The sequence below is a fragment of the Panulirus ornatus genome, chromosome 4 (genome assembly GCF_036320965.1).
Source record: "Panulirus ornatus isolate Po-2019 chromosome 4, ASM3632096v1, whole genome shotgun sequence".
NCBI lineage: Eukaryota > Metazoa > Arthropoda > Malacostraca > Decapoda > Palinuridae > Panulirus > Panulirus ornatus.
In genome coordinates this window covers 7,144,966-7,164,172 of record NC_092227.1, presented here as the reverse complement: position 1 = coordinate 7,164,172, position 19,207 = coordinate 7,144,966, and the positions used below count along the sequence as shown (strand labels likewise).

The following is a 19,207-nucleotide window of genomic DNA, read 5'->3' as shown; positions in this document are numbered from 1 at the left end:
ATACCTAGGTAGTTTAAACACTCTCCTTTCTATTCCCTGTTTTTATATAATGGCACTATACATGCATTCTGCCTATCCTCAGGTATCTCACCATGATCCATACAAGCTCTGAAAATCCTAACTAACCAATAAACAACACAGACATCCCATCTTCAGAAATCCAACTGCATTAACATCCACTATAGCTGCCTTGCTGCATTTCACTGCATGCAGGGCCTTCAACACCTCTTCACTCTTCATCAAACCACTCTCTAAGATTCTCTCACTTTTCATACCACCCCAACCCAAACACCCTACATATGCCACTCTGTCATCAAACACATTTAACAATCTTTCAAAAACACTCTTTCCATCTCCTGCCCACTTCATCACTATCTGTTACCACTTTCCCATTCAGTGATGTTCCCATTTGTTCTCTTGGTTTTTGCACATTATGAAACTCCTTCCAAAATATCTTATTCTCCTTAAAGTTTACTGATGTTTGCTCGGCTCAACTATCATGCCCTCTTTTTCAAACATCTGAATATTACTCTTGAACTCCTGCTGCTTTCTCTTATACATCTCCCAATCATCTGGACTCCTTCAGTGTAAGTACTATCAATATACCCATCTTTTCTATTTTACTTGCAATTCTAGTTAGTCATCCCATCACTCACTACCCATTCTAACCTGCTGACCTCCAACCTTGCACATGCTAGTACTGCTTCCTTAGTTACCTACTAATACTCACCCATTTCTCCACCTTTATTTACTCTCACCTTTTCCCATTCTACACGCAATCCCTTCTGATGTTTTTTCACACCAATCTCTTTTCCAAACTCACTTACTTTCACCACTCTCTTCTCACCTGTAACGTTTCCTCTTCTCCAAAAACCTCTTGCAAATCTTCATCCTTGCTTCCACAAGGTAATGATCTGCCCTCTCAGCACTTTCACTTCCAAGTCTCTTTTACAAACTTATCAAATAGTATATAATCCAATAAAGCCTGCTGACTACCTTCCCTACTCACATTATATACAGTGTATGTTCCTTTTTTTAGACCAGGTATTCCCTACCACCAGCCCTTTTTTCCAACACAACAATAAAAGCTGCTTTCTATTTCCATTCACTTTTGTACATACTCAAGTCACTATCTATACCTTCAGCTGCAACACCACTCACTATTGCATTTAATACCCGATCTCTTGCATCAAAACTGCTGACACATTCACTCAGTTGCTCCTAAAACACTTGCCTCTCAAGATCCTTTTCATGGCCAGGTGCATAAGGCTGATTATGCAAATTTTTAGCTTAATAGCAGTTTGGAATGGATGATCTCAGGTTTCAAATCAAATGCCCAAGACTTGCCAACCTAAATGAACCAAAATATTTAAATCAGTGTCCATTTTAAGGCTCTCCAAAAAACAAGAACATGCTGAATTTGTTCTGGATTAATGCACTGCTTTGGAGAATCATATAATGTTAACACTGCTATGCTCTTCCTCCCTACAGTTACTATTCCCATTATGTATTGTCTGAATGAGCCATCCTCCACTGTTTCTTGAAACTTAAGGCTATCTTTTATCATGAGGCATAATCCACCCCCTCCACTGCCTTTTTTCCTCTTCCTACATGTATGCCTCAAGGTAGAGCAGGTGAGATCTTAACTTTTTATTAGGCTTTATCTCCAGAGTCCAACAATATCAGGTGCACTTTCCCTTGTACAATCCTTGAATTCCAGCTCTTTACAATTAACTACTAATTCATCAACAAATGAACACATTACTTTCACTTTGACATTTCAAACTCCTAACACTCCTGCCCTCTCTTCAGTACTGGTGGGGCTGCTGCATCCACCTGCCTCATTTGGCATTTCCAACTTTTGGTCTTCTGACTGTATTCTTTGCTTTTCTTCCTCTATTCCTATGATTTATCACATATGATGAATATCCCACTGAATCCCACCCTACTTCTAATTTGTTTTTAGCTTATCTAAGTACCTCCTGGCCATACAACACCAAGTCAGATGTGTAATCACCCATTTGTAATTGTCTACTTGTGCTGTATTGGGAAGGAGTTTTACACTAGCAGAGTCCCATCTCATGAAAAATTTTCACTATCATACAGCTTCTAAAATTCATGTGTTCTGTCCGCATTAACCATATCCTCAGTCATTTTATTCTATTCATCCACAACTCTTATGCTGTAAAAGTGTTTCTTTACACCTTTTTTGACAAGTTTCTTGCTTAACTTCATGTTATCTCTGGTTGCTCTATCCCTACATCTCTCAATGTTCACTGTCCATATCATTGATCTGTTTTGAAAACTTAAGGGTTGTGGTCAAGTCAACCCCAACTCTGACCTCTTCCAAGGTTAGCAAATCTAGAGTCTTTAACTTAGCTCTCTTTGTGCATGTACCATATTTGTTGCCTCTCTCTCTCTCTCTCTCTCTCTCTCTCTCTCTCTCTCTCTCTCTCTCTCTCTCTCTCTCTGTATGCACATAAAGGAATATATATATGGTATAAAAGATTAAGAGATGGGGCAAAACAAATGTAAAATTCTCTTTCTATAACACAAAAAACCACCAGGTACCTGGGGCTTGTGAAAGGTTCTGTGAAACTTACAACGAAGGCGTAGGAACATGGATACCTCTAGCCTCAAATACAGAGTGTGCAGAAAGAACAGATAACATGACACCTGATGGTACATAAAAACGCAATATAAGGGGGGGGGGGGGATAGAAACAGGATAGCAGAGCAAAAAGCATCTCCCTACCTACCTCTATCCTGGTTCAACTGCTAACAAGAAAAACACGTCAGACAAGTAACTTGTACTACTGTGGTAAGATGCTGGCATGGAAATCTTATAGGAAAGTATAGACTGGAAATAGTACTCTATCAGTCCAAAGGGGATTCTAAAAAAAAAAAATCAACATTAAATTTCCTTTGATAGATGTCAATGAAGTATTTGTTTAGTCTTGATTTAAAGGTATTTAGAGTCTTTGCATTTACTTTTCCATGAGGCACTTTATTCCAAAGCTAACCTCTACCATTCTTTGCAAAAAATCTTTTGTCCACATTAGTTTTTTTGTTGATGAAATATAACCTAGGTAAATGTAAAGTAATGAGGATGGGACAAAGTAAAAGAAGCCTTCAATATGACTATCATCCTGCAGAAAATAAGCCTCAGGATTCCTTGTGCGAGAAAGACTTAGGAGTCAACATCATCCCTAACATGTTGCCAGAGTCCCACATTAGGAGAAGAGAAAAGAACACAAACTGTCTTCTGTCAAATATCAGAATAGCTTTCAAGTAAATGGACTAGGACATACCTAGCAAGCTATTCATATCCTACATAAGGCCAAAACTATAATATGCTTCTTAAGTCTGGTCACAACACCTAAAGTAGGATATAGAGCTAACAAAGATCCTGTGGATGGCAGAAGAGAAGGAACCCAAATTCTAAGAGCTAAGCTACAGGGAAGGGATAAAGGATTTAGATTTGTCCACCTTGTATGAAAGAAGAGTAAGGGGTAACCTGATCACACCACTTAAGGTTTTAAAACAGATTGATGATGTGCACAGCAAACAGTTCTTTAAGAGATGTATGGACAGAGCAACTACAGGACATAACATGAAATTAAGCAAGAAACTTGTTAAAAAAAAGATGTAAAGCACTATTACATTATACGAGTGGTGGATGAATAGAACAAAATTACTGAGGACATGAATTATGCATACAGCTACATAAATTTAAGGTGTATGAAAGTAGAGAATGTTCAAAAGATGGGGTCCCACGAATGTATAACTACCTCCTCATGGAGGATTAATGGGTAAATACAAACACACACACTCCTATCTTAATATGTATGCAGATTATGCATAGGTAATGATGGCAGCATTAACCTAGACAGTCTTCAAAGTAGATCTGTTGCATGATTGACAAAACCAACCCAAGTAAATGTAAAATAATGCAAATGAGTCACATTGAAAGAAGGCCTCAATATGATTATCATCGAGCAAAAAATAACCTACAGGAATCTGTGTGAGAGAGAGACCTGGGAGATGAAACTGTTCCAAAACTGTTGCCAGAGTCCCACACAAGGAAAATGTAAAGGAGAAAACTGTCTATCTATCTAATCTGATGCCTGTTCCCTTCCAGATCTCCCTCAAGAGGGTGGCCACACCAAAAGTCTCCATAAATAGAGAACTCCAGTACCACTTATTAACCATTAGTGCCCAACCCTTAATAGGCCACTGAAAGAGGGCAACTCCAGAGCAGTACTTTCAGAGGCACCTACTTAATGTTCCTATCGTTTACTCCAGCCTAATGTGTCTACCTAATGTTCATGCCAAATGTTTCAACCTACAACTTCTACCTCATGCCCCCATCTAATGTTCCTACTCACTACTTCCACCTAATGCTTCTGCCAAATGCTACTGTCTAATGTTCCTTCTATCTACTTCTACCATTTTGCCTAAAGGCGGGGCTAGCACATGGCACTCACTAAAGGAAACTCTAGAGTGATGAAGAATGAGTTGTGTGAGTTAAGTGCTGTCAAGTGATATGTGTGACAAGGAGAGGATATGTTTATGGATAGTATAGCAGCAGTCCCCATGTGGGTGAGGTAGAAAGAAAAGACAGCTACCTGTGTCAGATGAGTGCAACTTGACAACCACTGAAGTACTGGCTCACTACACAGACATCACTAACCCTCCCGATACCCAAATGGGTAGTACTGGTAATATACTCCCTGGTCAGTGGCTACCTACCATCCAAATGTCTCCAAGCAAATATTAAAATTTCATTCATGAATATCAATATGGAAATATTCACCAAGCTCTGACATCCTACATTAGGTCAAAACTAAAATATTATTCACAATTTTTTTTTTTTTTTTTTTTTTTTGCCGCTGTCTCCCGCGTTTGCGAGGTAGCGCAAGGAAACAGACGAAAGAAATGGCCCAACCCACCCCCATACACATGTATATACATACGTCCACACACGCAAATATACATACCTACACAGCTTTCCATGGTTTACCCCAGACGCTTCACATGCCCTGATTCAATCCACTGACAGCACGTCAACCCCTGTATACCACATCGCTCCAATTCACTCTATTCCTTGCCCTCCTTTCACCCTCCTGCATGTTCAGGCCCCGATCACACAAAATCTTTTTCACTCCATCTTTCCACCTCCAATTTGGTCTCCCTCTTCTCCTCGTTCCCTCCACCTCCGACACATATATCCTCTTGGTCAATCTTTCCTCACTCATTCTCTCCATGTCCCCAAACCATTTCAAAACACCCTCTTCTGCTCTCTCAACCACGCTCTTTTTATTTCCACACATCTCTCTTACCCTTACGTTACTTACTCGATCAAACCACCACACACCACACATTGTCCTCAAACATCTCATTTCCAGCACATCCATCCTCCTGCACACAACTCTATCCATAGCCCACGCCTCGCAACCATACAACATTGTTGGCACCACTATTCCTTCAAACATACCCATTTTTGCTTTCCGAGACAATGTTCTCGACTTCCACACATTCTTCAAGGCTCCCAGAATTTTCGCCCCCTCCCCCACCCTATGATCCACTTCCGCTTCCATGGTTCCATCCGCTGCCAGATCCACTCCCAGATATCTAAAACACTTCACTTCCTCCAGTTTTTCTCCATTCAAACTCACCTCCCAATTGACTTGACCCTCAACCGTACTGTACCTAATAACCTTGCTCTTATTCACATTTACTCTTAACTTTTTTCTTTCACACACTTTACCAAACTCAGTCACCAGCTTCTGCAGTTTCTCACATGAATCAGCCACCAGCGCTGTATCATCAGCGAACAACAACTGACTCACTTCCCAAGCTCTCTCATCCCCAACAGACTTCATACTTGCCCCTCTTTCCAAAACTCTTGCATTCACCTCCCTAACAACCCCATCCATAAACAAATTAAACAACCATGGAGACATCACACACCCCTGCCGCAAACCTACATTCACTGAGAACCAATCACTTTCCTCTCTTCCTACACGTACACATGCCTTACATCCTCGATAAAAACTTTTCACTGCTTCTAACAACTTGCCTCCCACACCATATATTCTTAATACCTTCCACAGAGCGTCTCTATCAACTCTATCATATGCCTTCTCCAGATCCATAAATGCTACATACAAATCCATTTGCTTTTCTAAGTATTTCTCACATACATTCTTCAAAGCAAACACCTGATCCACACATCCTCTACCACTTCTGAAACCACACTGCTCTTCCCCAATCTGATGCTCTGTACATGCCTTCACCCTCTCAATCAATACCCTCCCATATAATTTACCAGGAATACTCAACAAACTTATACCTCTGTAATTTGAGCACTCACTCTTATCCCCTTTGCCTTTGTACAATGGCACTATGCACGCATTCTGCCAATCATCAGGCACCTCACCATGAGTCATACATACATTAAATAACCTTACCAACCAGTCAACGATACAGTCACCCCCTTTTTTAATAAATTCCACTGCAATACCATCCAAACCTGCTGCCTTGCCGGCTTTCATCTTCCGCAAAGCTTTTACTACCTCTTCTCTGTTTATATGCTGGTATATGCACTTAATGAAGCAGAAAGATCTCACAAAGAAGGTTCACAGAAAGGCAATAAATATTGTTACAGAATTAAGAAAGCTGAGGCACAAAGAAAGGCTAGAGGCCTTATATATGATGACCACAGAAGAAAGAAGAATAAAGGATGACCTAATCACAACCTTCAAGCTTTTAAACCAGCTTGATGATGTATATTAGGCACAGTTCTTCAAAAGATGTAATGACAGAGCAACCAGAGGCCATAACATGAAGTCAAAGAAATTTGTTAGAAAGGATGTAAAGCAGTACTTTTAAAGTATATGAGTATGGAAATACAGTAACTGCAGACAGTATACAGAAGTTTAAAAGGTTGCAAGATCATACAGAATATTCAGGAGGTGAGGACCCTTGAGTTTAAACTTGCTCCCCGTACAATACCAGTTGACAATTAAAATACACATCCCAAACTTCATTAAACAAATCCTGTTAGAATTAATAACTACTGGCTTTCAATATCAATTAGTTTACCACTTGACAAGCTGGGGTACACAGTAAGCATAGCACTAAGGTTTAACTTCCAGGACACTGGCTTAGAAGCACTGCAAAACTATTAATGTTTTATTCTTAAAAGTCTAAGATAGTTGACAACAGATAAGTTTTGTTGAAAAATAATCATAACAACTGACCTGAGATTTTTATATTGCTGAAAGTCTATCTCGTCTCAAATATATGCTTTTTGTTAAAAATCATGAACAAATTAATTCCAGAGAGATTTATAACTCATTGGAAATATTGCTTTTAAGACTAATTAGATAACCTGATAAAGAAGGCTTATGCACTCTACTGATATCCTTGTATAAGGCTACAATGGTTGAATATAATATTCATATACCATATTCTCCTGACCAACCTGTTGTCTGTCATATGTTCAATATAACCTTAACATCTTACCATCCATGCACCTTGCTAGTGAGTTTTTCACACCACATACCCTTCACACATCTTCATTCTTCCTTTCCTGCTAATTTGAACGATACAAGCAGGATGTCCAGTGCCAACAGTCTTATTCTTGGCCTACTCTGACCTGGGAACACTTGAGTTTCACATCACTACATCTAACTTTCCTACTCTGTCTTTTCCACCTACTTTTGCTTTTCTCTTACATATACTTGTGATCCTAATCCACTCAAGACCCAACATAAGGCTTTCATACTTTAATATAGTCTGTAATACTTTAAAAATGAACCTACCTGCGTGTCAAAAAGATACAGATAATCAGAGGAGTAGCTAGCAAGAATTTCTTGACCATCCTGACTGTATCGCAGAGCTGTCACACGATGGTTCTTTCCCTCCATATTGTCAGGTTTAAGCCGCATCAAGAGTGCACGATCTGCTTGCTCCAAGTATGAATCTGACAAGGAAGTTCATTAACAATTAATCTATACAGTTCTGTCCCTTAAAAACTGATCCTTATATACCCATAACAACAACACCTAATGCAAGTTTGGAAAAATTCATAATCTTTTGATTAGCTCCCTTCACCAATGTTCCCATTTGTTCTCTTGTCTTACGCACTTTATTTACCTCCTTCCAAAACATCTTTTCATCCTCCCTAAAATTTAATGATACTCTCTCACCCCCTCTCTCATTTGCCCTCTTTTTCACCTCTTGCACCTTTCTCTTGACCTCCTGCCTCTTTCTTTTATACATCTCCCACTCATTTGCACTATTTCCCTGCAAAAATCCTCCAAATGTCTCTTTCTTCTCTTTCACTAATAAACTTACTTCTTCATCCCACCGCTCACTACCCTTTCTAATCTGCCCACCTCCCACACTTCTCATGCCACAAGCATCTTTTGTGCAAGCCATCACTGCTTCCCTAAATACATCCCATTCCTCCCCCACTCCCCTTACGTCCTTTGCTCTCACCTTTTTCCATTCTGTGCTCAGTCTCTCCTAGTAATTCCTCACACAAGTCTCCTTCCCAAGCTCACTTACTCCCACCACTCTCTTCACCCCCAACATTCTCTCCTCTTTTCTGAAAACCTCTACAAATCTTCACCTTCCCCTCCACAAGATAATGATCAGACATCCCTCCAGTTGCACCTCTCAGCACATTGACATACAAAAGTCTCTCTTTCACACGCCTATCAATTAACACGTAATCCAATAATGCTCTCTGGCCATCTCTTCTACTTACACAGGTATACTTATGTATATCTCTTTTTAAACCAGGTTTTCCAATCACCAGTCCTTTTTCAGCACACAAATCTACAAGCTCTTCACCACCTCCATTTACAACACTGAACACCCCATGTACACCAATTATTCCCTCAACTGACACATTACTCACCTATGCATTCAAATCATCCATCACTATAACCTGGTCTCGTGCATCAAAACTACTAACACACTGACTCAGCTGCTCCCAAAACACTTGCCTCTCATGATCTTTCTTCTCATGCCCAGGTGAATAGGCACCAATAATCACCCATCTCTCTCCATCCATTTTCAGTTTTACCCATATCAATCTAGAGTTTACTTTCTTAGACTCTATCACATACTCCCACAACTCCTGTTTCAGGAGTAGTGCTTCTCCTTCCTTTGCTCTTGTCCTCTCACCAACCCCTGACTTTACTCCCAAAACATTCCCAAACCACTCTTACCCTGTACCCTTGAGCTTCGTTTCACTCAGAGCCAAAACATCTAGGTTCCTTTCCTCAAACATACTACCTATCTCTCCTTTTTTCTCATCTTGGTTACATCCACACACATTTAGACACCCCAATTTGAGCCTTCGAGGAGGATGAGCACTCCCCTCGTGACTCCTTCTGTTTCCCCTTTCAGAAAGTTAAAAATACTGGGAGGGGAGGGTTTCTAGCCCCCTGCTCCTGTCCCCTTTAGTTGTCTTCTACGACACATGGGGAATCGATCTATTTAGTTACTATGTCTGTCTTTACTATCAAATTTAGTTAAGTTAGGATAACAAAAACTAACTGCCTAGGAATGCATCCCCAGTTCATAACATTATGTATGTGTGAAAAAATGCTTTCAACTTGCACTTTTTCAATTTACATTTAGGATTTCAGGTACGCATCTTGAGTGTCAACATAGGACAGGTAGCAATTGGTTGTTCCAATACTAGATAACAAATGACAGTAGTACCTGTACAGCTAAGTTTCTGAAAAACAGAGTCTTATGATTTTTTTCTTGTAAACTTCAAAAAAATGAAACGGATACTAAGCTGACACAGTGAAGAACTTGAGCTAAGGCAGAGGCACAACTGACAAGTCAGTTCACAAACAAGCAAACCACAAGAAAAATGAGCAAAAGGTTGAATAGTGGAGGATTGAAACATGCTCCTACATCAGCAAAGCAATAACATCATAGTGCCTGGGCATTTTACTACAGAGTTGTAAAGTCCTTGAAAACAAGCATCTGCTGACCTTATAAATTTCATAATGGTCAAAGGAGAGAATTCTGGTGGATTCTCCTAAGTTTGCCAGGGTCAGACTGTTTTAACCCCCTACAAAAAAGAACTCTCAAATATACTCATATGGCTTTGTCTGTAGGTGAGAAATTTAAATGAAAAATACTACCTGTACTACACTTGAGGGTTTAAATAATGAAAAATGAAGATGCACTGTCAATATGGCAGAATAAAACTTTACATTCTTGAAAAACACATGACTGCTAGTTTATAAACTATAATCTTAAGTCATCTAATTACCACATCCATTAGTGAGTCAACATTCTCATCAAAAATGCATAAATTCATGCAACCCTCTGACTTCAATAGCACATTCTCTATCTCCTGATTTAATCCAAGAGTCATAAATACAGTATCTTTCAAATTAATTTCCTTACTTAACCATTTCTGATATCCTAAACACTGCCAATTATGTATATCATATTCCCTCTGCAACAGAATTTTTCATAATTATGTCTAAGCTAACAAAGCACCTTGGTATACATATTATTCATGATTTTACCTTTCTGAGTTCTCTGTTCTGCCAATTAACACCTATGCACCTAATGGACATATCTAAAAGAAACCAATGCTTTTCTTCTAACATCACACTTCGTTTTCGTAAGGCTAATAAGTTTATGGTAAAAAGGAAAAATTCAGCCTCCTACCAGTTGCTCTGGTGCCAAGCATCCGTCTATCATATATGCGGATGGTGGAATCCTGTGTTGCTACAGCCAGATGATATGGGGTGATTGGATTGACAGCCACTGCTGTCACAGCACGTCCCATATTCAGCAATATATCCTAATGAGTAAAACACCCACTGATTCTAAAGATTCAATATACATTTGAAAGTAATATTAAAATCATAGTTTTAAAGTCATAACCATTGTTTTGAAATAAAAAAATTTGCATTTCACAAGTCAAAATGCCCCTCAAATTTAGTAAGTACCACATTTCACACTGTCCTGGTTCTGAGCAGGCCAATGATCATTCTTTTTGAAGTACCATTTAAGTAATCCAATAAAGCATTCATTCAACAAAACAATGAAAACAATTAACTGTGATGAGAAGCATGTGACAAGAAAGTAAACAATCATATACAAACAAATGAAAAGTTGGGCATCATAAATCTTGATCTTTTTTCATATTTGGACACAGCTTCCTGTGCTAGCAAGGTAGCACCAAGAACAGATAAGAAAGGCCACATTCACTCCCACCCATTCTCTAGCTGTCATGTCCAGTGCAGCGAGTCCAGAGCCCTCCATTCACCAACAAACTCAACAGAACTTTCTATGATTTCCCCCAGCCTTTTCACATGCCCTGGTTCAGTCCTCTAACAGCATGTCAGCCTAGGTAAACCACATCGTTCAAATTAACTGTATCCTATGCACACCTTTCACCCTCCGCTCTGATCACTCAAAATCTTTTTTAATTCCATCCTTCCATCTGAAATTTGGTCTCCTCTTCTCCTTGTCCCCTCCACTTTGACACATATCACTCTTTGTCAACCTCTCCTCACTTACTCTCTCCATATGTTCAAACCATTTCAGCACCCTTTTTAGCTCTCTTAACCACATTTTTTTCATTACATCTCTCTCTTACCATTTTTTTACTTACTCAATCAAACGACCTCTCACTACATACATCCTCTTTGTCAAAGATTCCTAACTCATTCTCTATATATGTCCAAACAATTTCACCACACTCTCCTCAGCTTTCTCAACCACTCTTTCTCTTACCACACCTCTCTTATCCTTTATTCCATCAAACCACCTCTCACCACATCTTGTCCCCAAACATTTCATTTCCAACACACCTTCCCTCATCTGCAAAGTTTTAACTATAGCTCATGCCTTGCATCCATATAACAATGAGGGGACTACTGTATCTTCAAACATACCCAATTTTGTACTCCCGGATAATGATCTCTCCAAAAATTCTTCAGTGCTCCCAGAACCTTTGCCCCCTCATCCTATGACACCTCCACTTCCATGGGTCCATTTGCTACCACGTCCACTCCCAGGTACCTAAAACACTTCACTTTCTCCAATATTCCTCCATTCAGATTCACACCCCAACTAACCTGTCCCTCAACCCTACTAAACCTAATAATCTTGGTTTTGTTCACATTCACTCTCAACCTCTTCCTTTCACACACCCTTCCAAACTCAGTCACACCTTCTGTAGTTTCACGCTCAAATTTGCCACCAGCGCTGTATCATTAGCAAACAACAACTGACTCACTTTTCAGGCTCTCTTATCCCCTACAGACTGCATACTCACCTTTCCCAGATTCCCGCATTTACCTCCCTCACCAACCCAACCATAAACATATCAAACAACCATAGTGACATCACACACCCCTGCTGCAGACTAACCTTCACTTGGAACCATTCACTCCCCTCTCTTCCTACATGCATACATGCCTTAAATCCTTGATAAAAACTTTTCACTGTTTATAGCAGCTTTCCTCTCACACCATATACTCTTACAACCTTCCACAAGGTATCTCCAGCCACCCTATCATACACTTTTTCAGACCATAAATGCCCCATACAAATCAATCCATTATCTAAGTATTTTTCACACGCACTCTTAATTGCAAACAACTGACCCACACATCCTGTACCACTCATAAAACCACACTGCTCTTCCCAAGTCTGATGCTATGTGCATGCCTTCATTTTCTTAATCACTACCCTCACATACAACTTACCAGGTACATTCAACCAACTTATACCACTGTAGTTTGAACATTCATCTTTATCCCGTTTGCATTTATTAAATGGCACTATACATGCATTCCACCATGATCCATTTACACAAAGAAAATCCTAACTAGCCAATCAACAACACGGTCAACCCCTTTCTTAATACATTCAACAGCAATACTATTCACTCCAACTGCCTTGCCACATTTCATCCTTCACAAGGCTTTCACAGCCTCTTCTCTCTTCACCAAACCACTTTCCATGACTCTCTCACTTTGCATGCCATCCTGTCCCAAACACCTTCCATCTGCCGCCCTATCATCAAACACATTCAACAGTCCTTTAAAATACTCACTCTATCTCCTCCTCACTTACATCCGGCTCACTTCATCAATAGTTGTTACCACTCCCCTTCTAGCTCAGCTCACTTCATCAATACTTGTTACCGCATCCCCTTTTGCTATCTTCACCAATGTTCCTATTTGTTCTCTTATTCCTTGCACAATATTAATCTTCAAATACATGTAATTTTCACTAAACTTTACTGATATTCACTCACCCCAACTCTCATTTGTCTTCTTTTTCAACTTCTGCACCGTCCTCTTGACCTCATATCACTTTCTGTTTTTTTTTTTTCGCTGTCTCCCGCGTTTGCGAGGTAGCACAAGGAAACAGACGAAAGAAATGGCCCAACCCACCCCCATACACATGTATATACATACACGTCCACACACGCAAATGTACATACCTACACAGCTTTCCATGGTTTACCCAAGACGCTTCACATGCCCTGATTCAATCCACTGACAGCACGTCAACCCCGGTATACCACATTGATCCAATTCACTCTATTCCTTGCCCTCCTTTCACCCTCCTGCATGTTCAGGCCCCGATCACACAAAATCTTTTTCACTCCATCTTTCCACCTCCAATTTGGTCTCCCACTTCTCCTCGTTCCCTCCACCTCCGACACATATATCCTCTTGGTCAATCTTTCCTCACTCATTCTCTCCATGTGCCCAAACCATTTCAAAACACCCTCTTCTGCTCTCTCAACCACGCTCTTTTTATTTCCACACATCTCTCTTACCCTTACATTACTTACTCGATCAAACCACCTCACACCACACATTGTCCTCAAACATCTCATTTCCAGCACATCCACCCCCCTGCGCACAACTCTATCCATAGCCCACGCCTCGCAACCATACAAAATTGTTGGAACCACTATTCCTTCAAACATACCCATTTTTGCTTTCCGAGATAATGTTCTCGACTTCCACACATTCTTCAAGGCTCCCAGGATTTTCGCCCCCTCCCCCACCCTATGATCCACTTCCGCTCCCATGGTTCCATCCGCTGCCAGATCCACTCCCAGATATCTAAAACACTTTACTTCCTCAAGTTTTTCTCCATTCAAACTTACCTCCCAATTGACTTGACCCTCAACCCTACTGTACCTAATAACCTTGCTCTTATTCACATTTACTCTTAACTTTCTTCTTTCACACACTTTACCAAACTCAGTCACCAGCTTCTGCAGTTTCTCACATGAATCAGCCACCAGTGCTGTATCATCAGCGAACAACAACTGACTCACTTCCCAAGCTCTCTCATCCACAACAGACTTCATACTTGCCCCTCTTTCCAAAACTCTTGCATTCACCTCCCTAACAACCCCATCCATAAACAAATTAAACAACCATGGAGACATCACACACCCCTGCCGCAAACCTACATTCACTGAGAACCAATCACTTTCCTCTCTTCCTACACGTACACATGCCTTACATCCTCGATAAAAACTTTTCACTGCTTCTAACAACTTGCCTCCCACACCATATATTCTTAATACCTTCCACAGAGCATCTCTATCAACTCTATCATATGCCTTCTCCAGATCCATAAATGCTACATACAAATCCATTTGCTTTTCTAAGTATTTCTCACATACATTCTTCAAAGCAAACACCTGATCCACACATCCTCTACCACTTCTGAAACCACACTGCTCTTCCCCAATCTGATGCTCTGTACATGCCTTCACCCTCTCAATCAATACCCTCCCATATAATTTACCAGGAATACTCAACAAACTTATACCTCTGAAGTTTGAGCACTCACTCTTATCCCCTTTGCCTTTGTACAATGGCACTATGCACGCATTCCGCCAATCCTCAGGTACCTCACCATGAGTCATATATACATTAAATAACCTTACCAACCAGTCAATAATACAGTCACCCCCTTTTTTAATAAATTCCACTGCAATACCATCCAAACCTGCTGCCTTGCCGGCTTTCATCTACCACAAAGCTTTTACTACCTCTTTTCTGTTTACCAAATCATTTTCCCTAACCCTCTCACTTTGCACACCACCTCGACCAAAACACCCTATATCTGCCACTCTATCATCAAACACATTCAACAAACCTTCAAAATACTCACTCCATCTCTTTCTCACATCACCACTACTTGTTATCACCTCCCCATTTGCACCCTTCACTGAAGTTCCCATTTGCTCCCTTGTCTTACGCACTTTATTTACCTCCTTCCAGAACATCTTTCTGTTATATATCCTTTAATCACTTCCATTCCTTCCCTATAAGTACTACTTAATGCTTTCCTTTTCTCATTCACTAGCAACTTTACTTCTTCACTCCACCACTAACTACCCTTCCTAATCTGCCTACATCCCACTTTTTACATGCCACATGCATATCTGGCAAATGACAGCACTGCTTCCCTGATACCTCTAATTCCTCATCCACTCCTCTTCCTTTATTTACTCACACCTCTTACCATTCTACACTCAATCTCTCCTAATAGTTCTTTACACAAGTCTCTTTTCCAAGCTCAATTACTTTCACTACTCTCTTCTCACCGATACTGTTTCCTCTACAAATCTTTAACCTTGTGTCTACAAGATAATGATCAAACATCCCACCAGCTGTTCCTCTCAGCACATTTACATCCAAAAGTCTATCTTTTGCATGTTTATCAATTAATGTGTAATCCAATAATGCATGATGACCATCTTTCCTCATCAAATATGCATACCTCTGTATGTCCCTTTTCTATATACCTATCTATAGTATTCCTAATCACCAGTTCTTTTTCAGAAAACACCTCCAAAGGTGCTCACCATTTCCATTCATAACATCGAATACCTCATACCCTCAATCATACTCTTAACTACCACATATCTTACCTTCACATTCAAATTTCCCTCACTAATACCTGGTCCCTAGCATCAAAATAGCTGATACATTCACTCAATGACTCAGCTGCTCACAAAATAGTTGCCTCTGATGATCTTTCTTCTCATGGCTAAGTGCGTAAGCACTAATAATCACCTATCCCTTGCCAACCACTTTCATATTTACCCATACCAGTCAAGAATTCACTTCCTTACATTTTCACTCCCACAATTCATGCTTTAGTAGTGTGCCTCCTTCTTTAGCTCTTGACCTTTAAACAACCTCTGACTTTACTCCCAAAATGTTTCCAAACCATTCTTTCCCTTTACCCTTGAGCTACATTTTACTTAGAACCAGGACATCCAGGTTTCTTTCCCAAATATACTACGTACCTATCTCTTCTGTCCTCTCATCTTGGTTACATCCACACATATTCAGACACCCCAATCTGAGCCTTTGAGGAAGATGAGCACTCCCCTCTTGACTCCTTCTGTTTCCTCTTTCAAAAATTGAAGGGGAGGGTTTCCAGGTCGCCTGCTTCCACCCCCTTTAGTCGCCTTCTATGACATGCAGGGATACAGGGGTAGAATTCTTTCTCCCCTACCTCAGGAATATATGTATATAACTTTCCCATTTTACCAAAGTACAGTCATGATAAGAATACTGAGTCTTAAAGGAAAAATCTTTGTTTGGTTCTTTCTTTTAATCCTACTTTTGGAAGTGATAATAAAGAAGGGGAGGATTTTCTGGCAACATCCCTCCCCCACCTCTTAGTCATCTGCTATGCATGAGATACAGTGGTAATATTCTTCTGTCTCAAGGATAAAAAGTAGCAAGTGAAATGTCCATAAAAATCACAGCAGAGAGACAAGATTTCTGGAAAATGTGAGCACAGTTATAAGAAAGCATTCAAATCATACCTCAGTCTACTACCTTACTTGATTGATGACAGAGTCAATTCTGAAGGCCTTTCAACAAAAGAGGCAAAAAAATCTACTCCCTTACTTGGTTAATGATAGAGTCAATCCTAAAGGCCTTTCAACAACAAAGACAAAAATCAAAGGTGTGCATACGGATGAGTACCTTTTCTAAGAACTGACCTTGAAGAAATGAAGTCCCTAACCCAAGTCCTGTAAAATGGCAAAGGGAAGAGATACTCACTACTCTAAGGTAAATTTGCTTCCCAACTACTGTTGCTACCCTTCCAAGAACTATCCTTTTTCAAGAACGAATTACTTTTTCTCCCTGGAAAGTGACTGTGTTCATTCTAAACATAACATGAAATTTTTTAAAGAATTATACAAATGAACTAACAAATTCTCACCTCTTGACAATTACGAGTAGAGCACTGTTCTTTGGCCCGCAAATCAAACCATCTGACTGTGCCATCCTCCCCACATGAAAGGAAAGTGTGGGGATCATCAGGAAGGGTGATGACATCATAGCAAGTACTCCCATGGCAGGTGAACTTGCAATCATGGGTCTCCTCTTGCCTCTCAATATCTAAGGAGTGCAAGAATGAACAATGATAACTCCATATAAGAAATAAGACAATTATCTTATAATTACTCGTTATGTTACTAATAATCAGCGATATCTTCCAAGAGGCTGGGTAGGATGGGACTAACAGTTGAACTCCATAAGAAAGATGGTGAAAGAGTAGTTGATTGGTTAGTTAGAATTCTTAACGCATGTATTGCACACGGTGAGGTGCCTGGGGACTGGCAGAGAGCCTGTATAGAGCCATTGCATAAGGGCAAGGGGGACAAAAATGAATGTTTCAATTACAGCATCTACCTGGTAAGTTCTATGGACGATAGATGATTGAGAGGGTGGTAGCATGCATTGAGCATCAGATTGGTGAAGGTCAAAGTAACCTCAGGAGTAGTGGAGGACATGTGGATCAGGTGCTTGCTTTCAAGTGCAATCAAATTTCATAAAAATATAAATCTTAACCAATAACTAAATTTCAATGAGAAACTCTATCAGCATATTCATTTAATCCTAGATCTAAGAGCAATCTTTCATGCTATGCAGAGGAATCCATTATTAATACATTATTGCAAAAAACAGTTTCATTTTCACATACCAAAGTCAACAAACTCATTCATATATGCAACTCTCACATGTGTATCCTTCAACTATTCACTTTCCTCTACCATCCATGTACACTTCTCTAGGCAATATCAAACCTAAGCAGCTGATACAATAAGCAAAAATATTAACATGAATATAAAGCAATATCATATTAACCTGTATAAATTAAAATGCCATCCCCAGAGCATGAGATGATCTTCCTATTTGTAGTCTGAGGCAAGAACTTTGCACTGAAGATATTGGCACGATGTGCAGTGTGGATGCGAGTCTTTGTCATACGTTCCCAAGGGTCACTGAAAAAATGTAACATTCACCATTACATGAAATCTTAACCTGAGAGCAAAATAGGCATTCATACATCAATTATACATTGCAACAAAAATAAAAGTACGGTTGACTAAAGACCCACAAAAGTTCAACTTTCATCCTTCATGAATAACAATAAAGTAAATTCAAATGTATACTCCTTCCTTTTTACTTTTTTCTAAATTACACCTGCTTTTAGTATACATGATGCTATCTTTCTTTTCACATTAATTTCCTTTTTTGTGCTTGTCCATGGAGACTGCTTCATTTACTTAACATCCAAACCAAAAACTGAATTCTTCAATATTCTCCCTGTTGCTTGCACATCTATAACCATTGACTGCTTGGGGTAGAATGCAAGCAAAAAGCCTTGCAAAGATTCTGCACGTACAACTCTGTTTTAAATGTCAAAGCAGATGACAGTTCATTCCGTAAAATTTCCAAAGTAGGTCTTCAACACTTGATAGCAAAGAGATAGCTTTGTAATGACCCTGCACATACAGCTCTGTTATAATAACGTATAAGAGTTAATGACATAAAGTGTGACTGATTTCCAAATTAACAAATATTCTAAGGGAAATTTGGAGTTAAGAAGCACTTCTAATCTGGACCAAATATGCTATATGTGTAAGAATCTTTTTCACTTTTCTTCTTATTTTACACCTAACTACACCTGGAAATAGAAATTTATGCACACCCAATATTCTGTCCCACACTAACCAGTAGGGCGGATATCCCACTCAGTTTCTTCCATGCAGTCCAAGTGTATTCTTTCATGCCTGCACAACTCTAAATAACATACTTTTTCCTTTTGTCACACTATTTCATTTAACAGTCATTATC

General features: G+C 39.7%; 1 protein-coding gene across 11 annotated transcripts in view; it reads right to left on the bottom strand.

Annotated features, from left to right (window-relative positions):
- The window catches only part of LOC139765572 (DDB1- and CUL4-associated factor 6-like), a 93,758-nt gene that overhangs the window by 55,869 nt on the left and 18,682 nt on the right, over positions 1–19,207 (bottom strand). For all 11 annotated transcript variants that reach the window (XR_011716692.1, XR_011716693.1, XR_011716699.1 and 8 more), the window contains 4 exons: positions 18,215–18,351; positions 17,286–17,464; positions 10,716–10,851; positions 7,829–7,989 (listed from right to left, as the gene is read on the bottom strand). Coding sequence is in view for 3 of the 11 variants with exons in the window: in XM_071693155.1 (XP_071549256.1) it covers positions 7,829–7,989; positions 10,716–10,851; positions 17,286–17,464; positions 18,215–18,351 (613 nt within the window). In the remaining 8 variants the exon portion in view is untranslated. The remainder of the gene's footprint in view (positions 1–7,828; positions 7,990–10,715; positions 10,852–17,285; positions 17,465–18,214; positions 18,352–19,207) is intronic.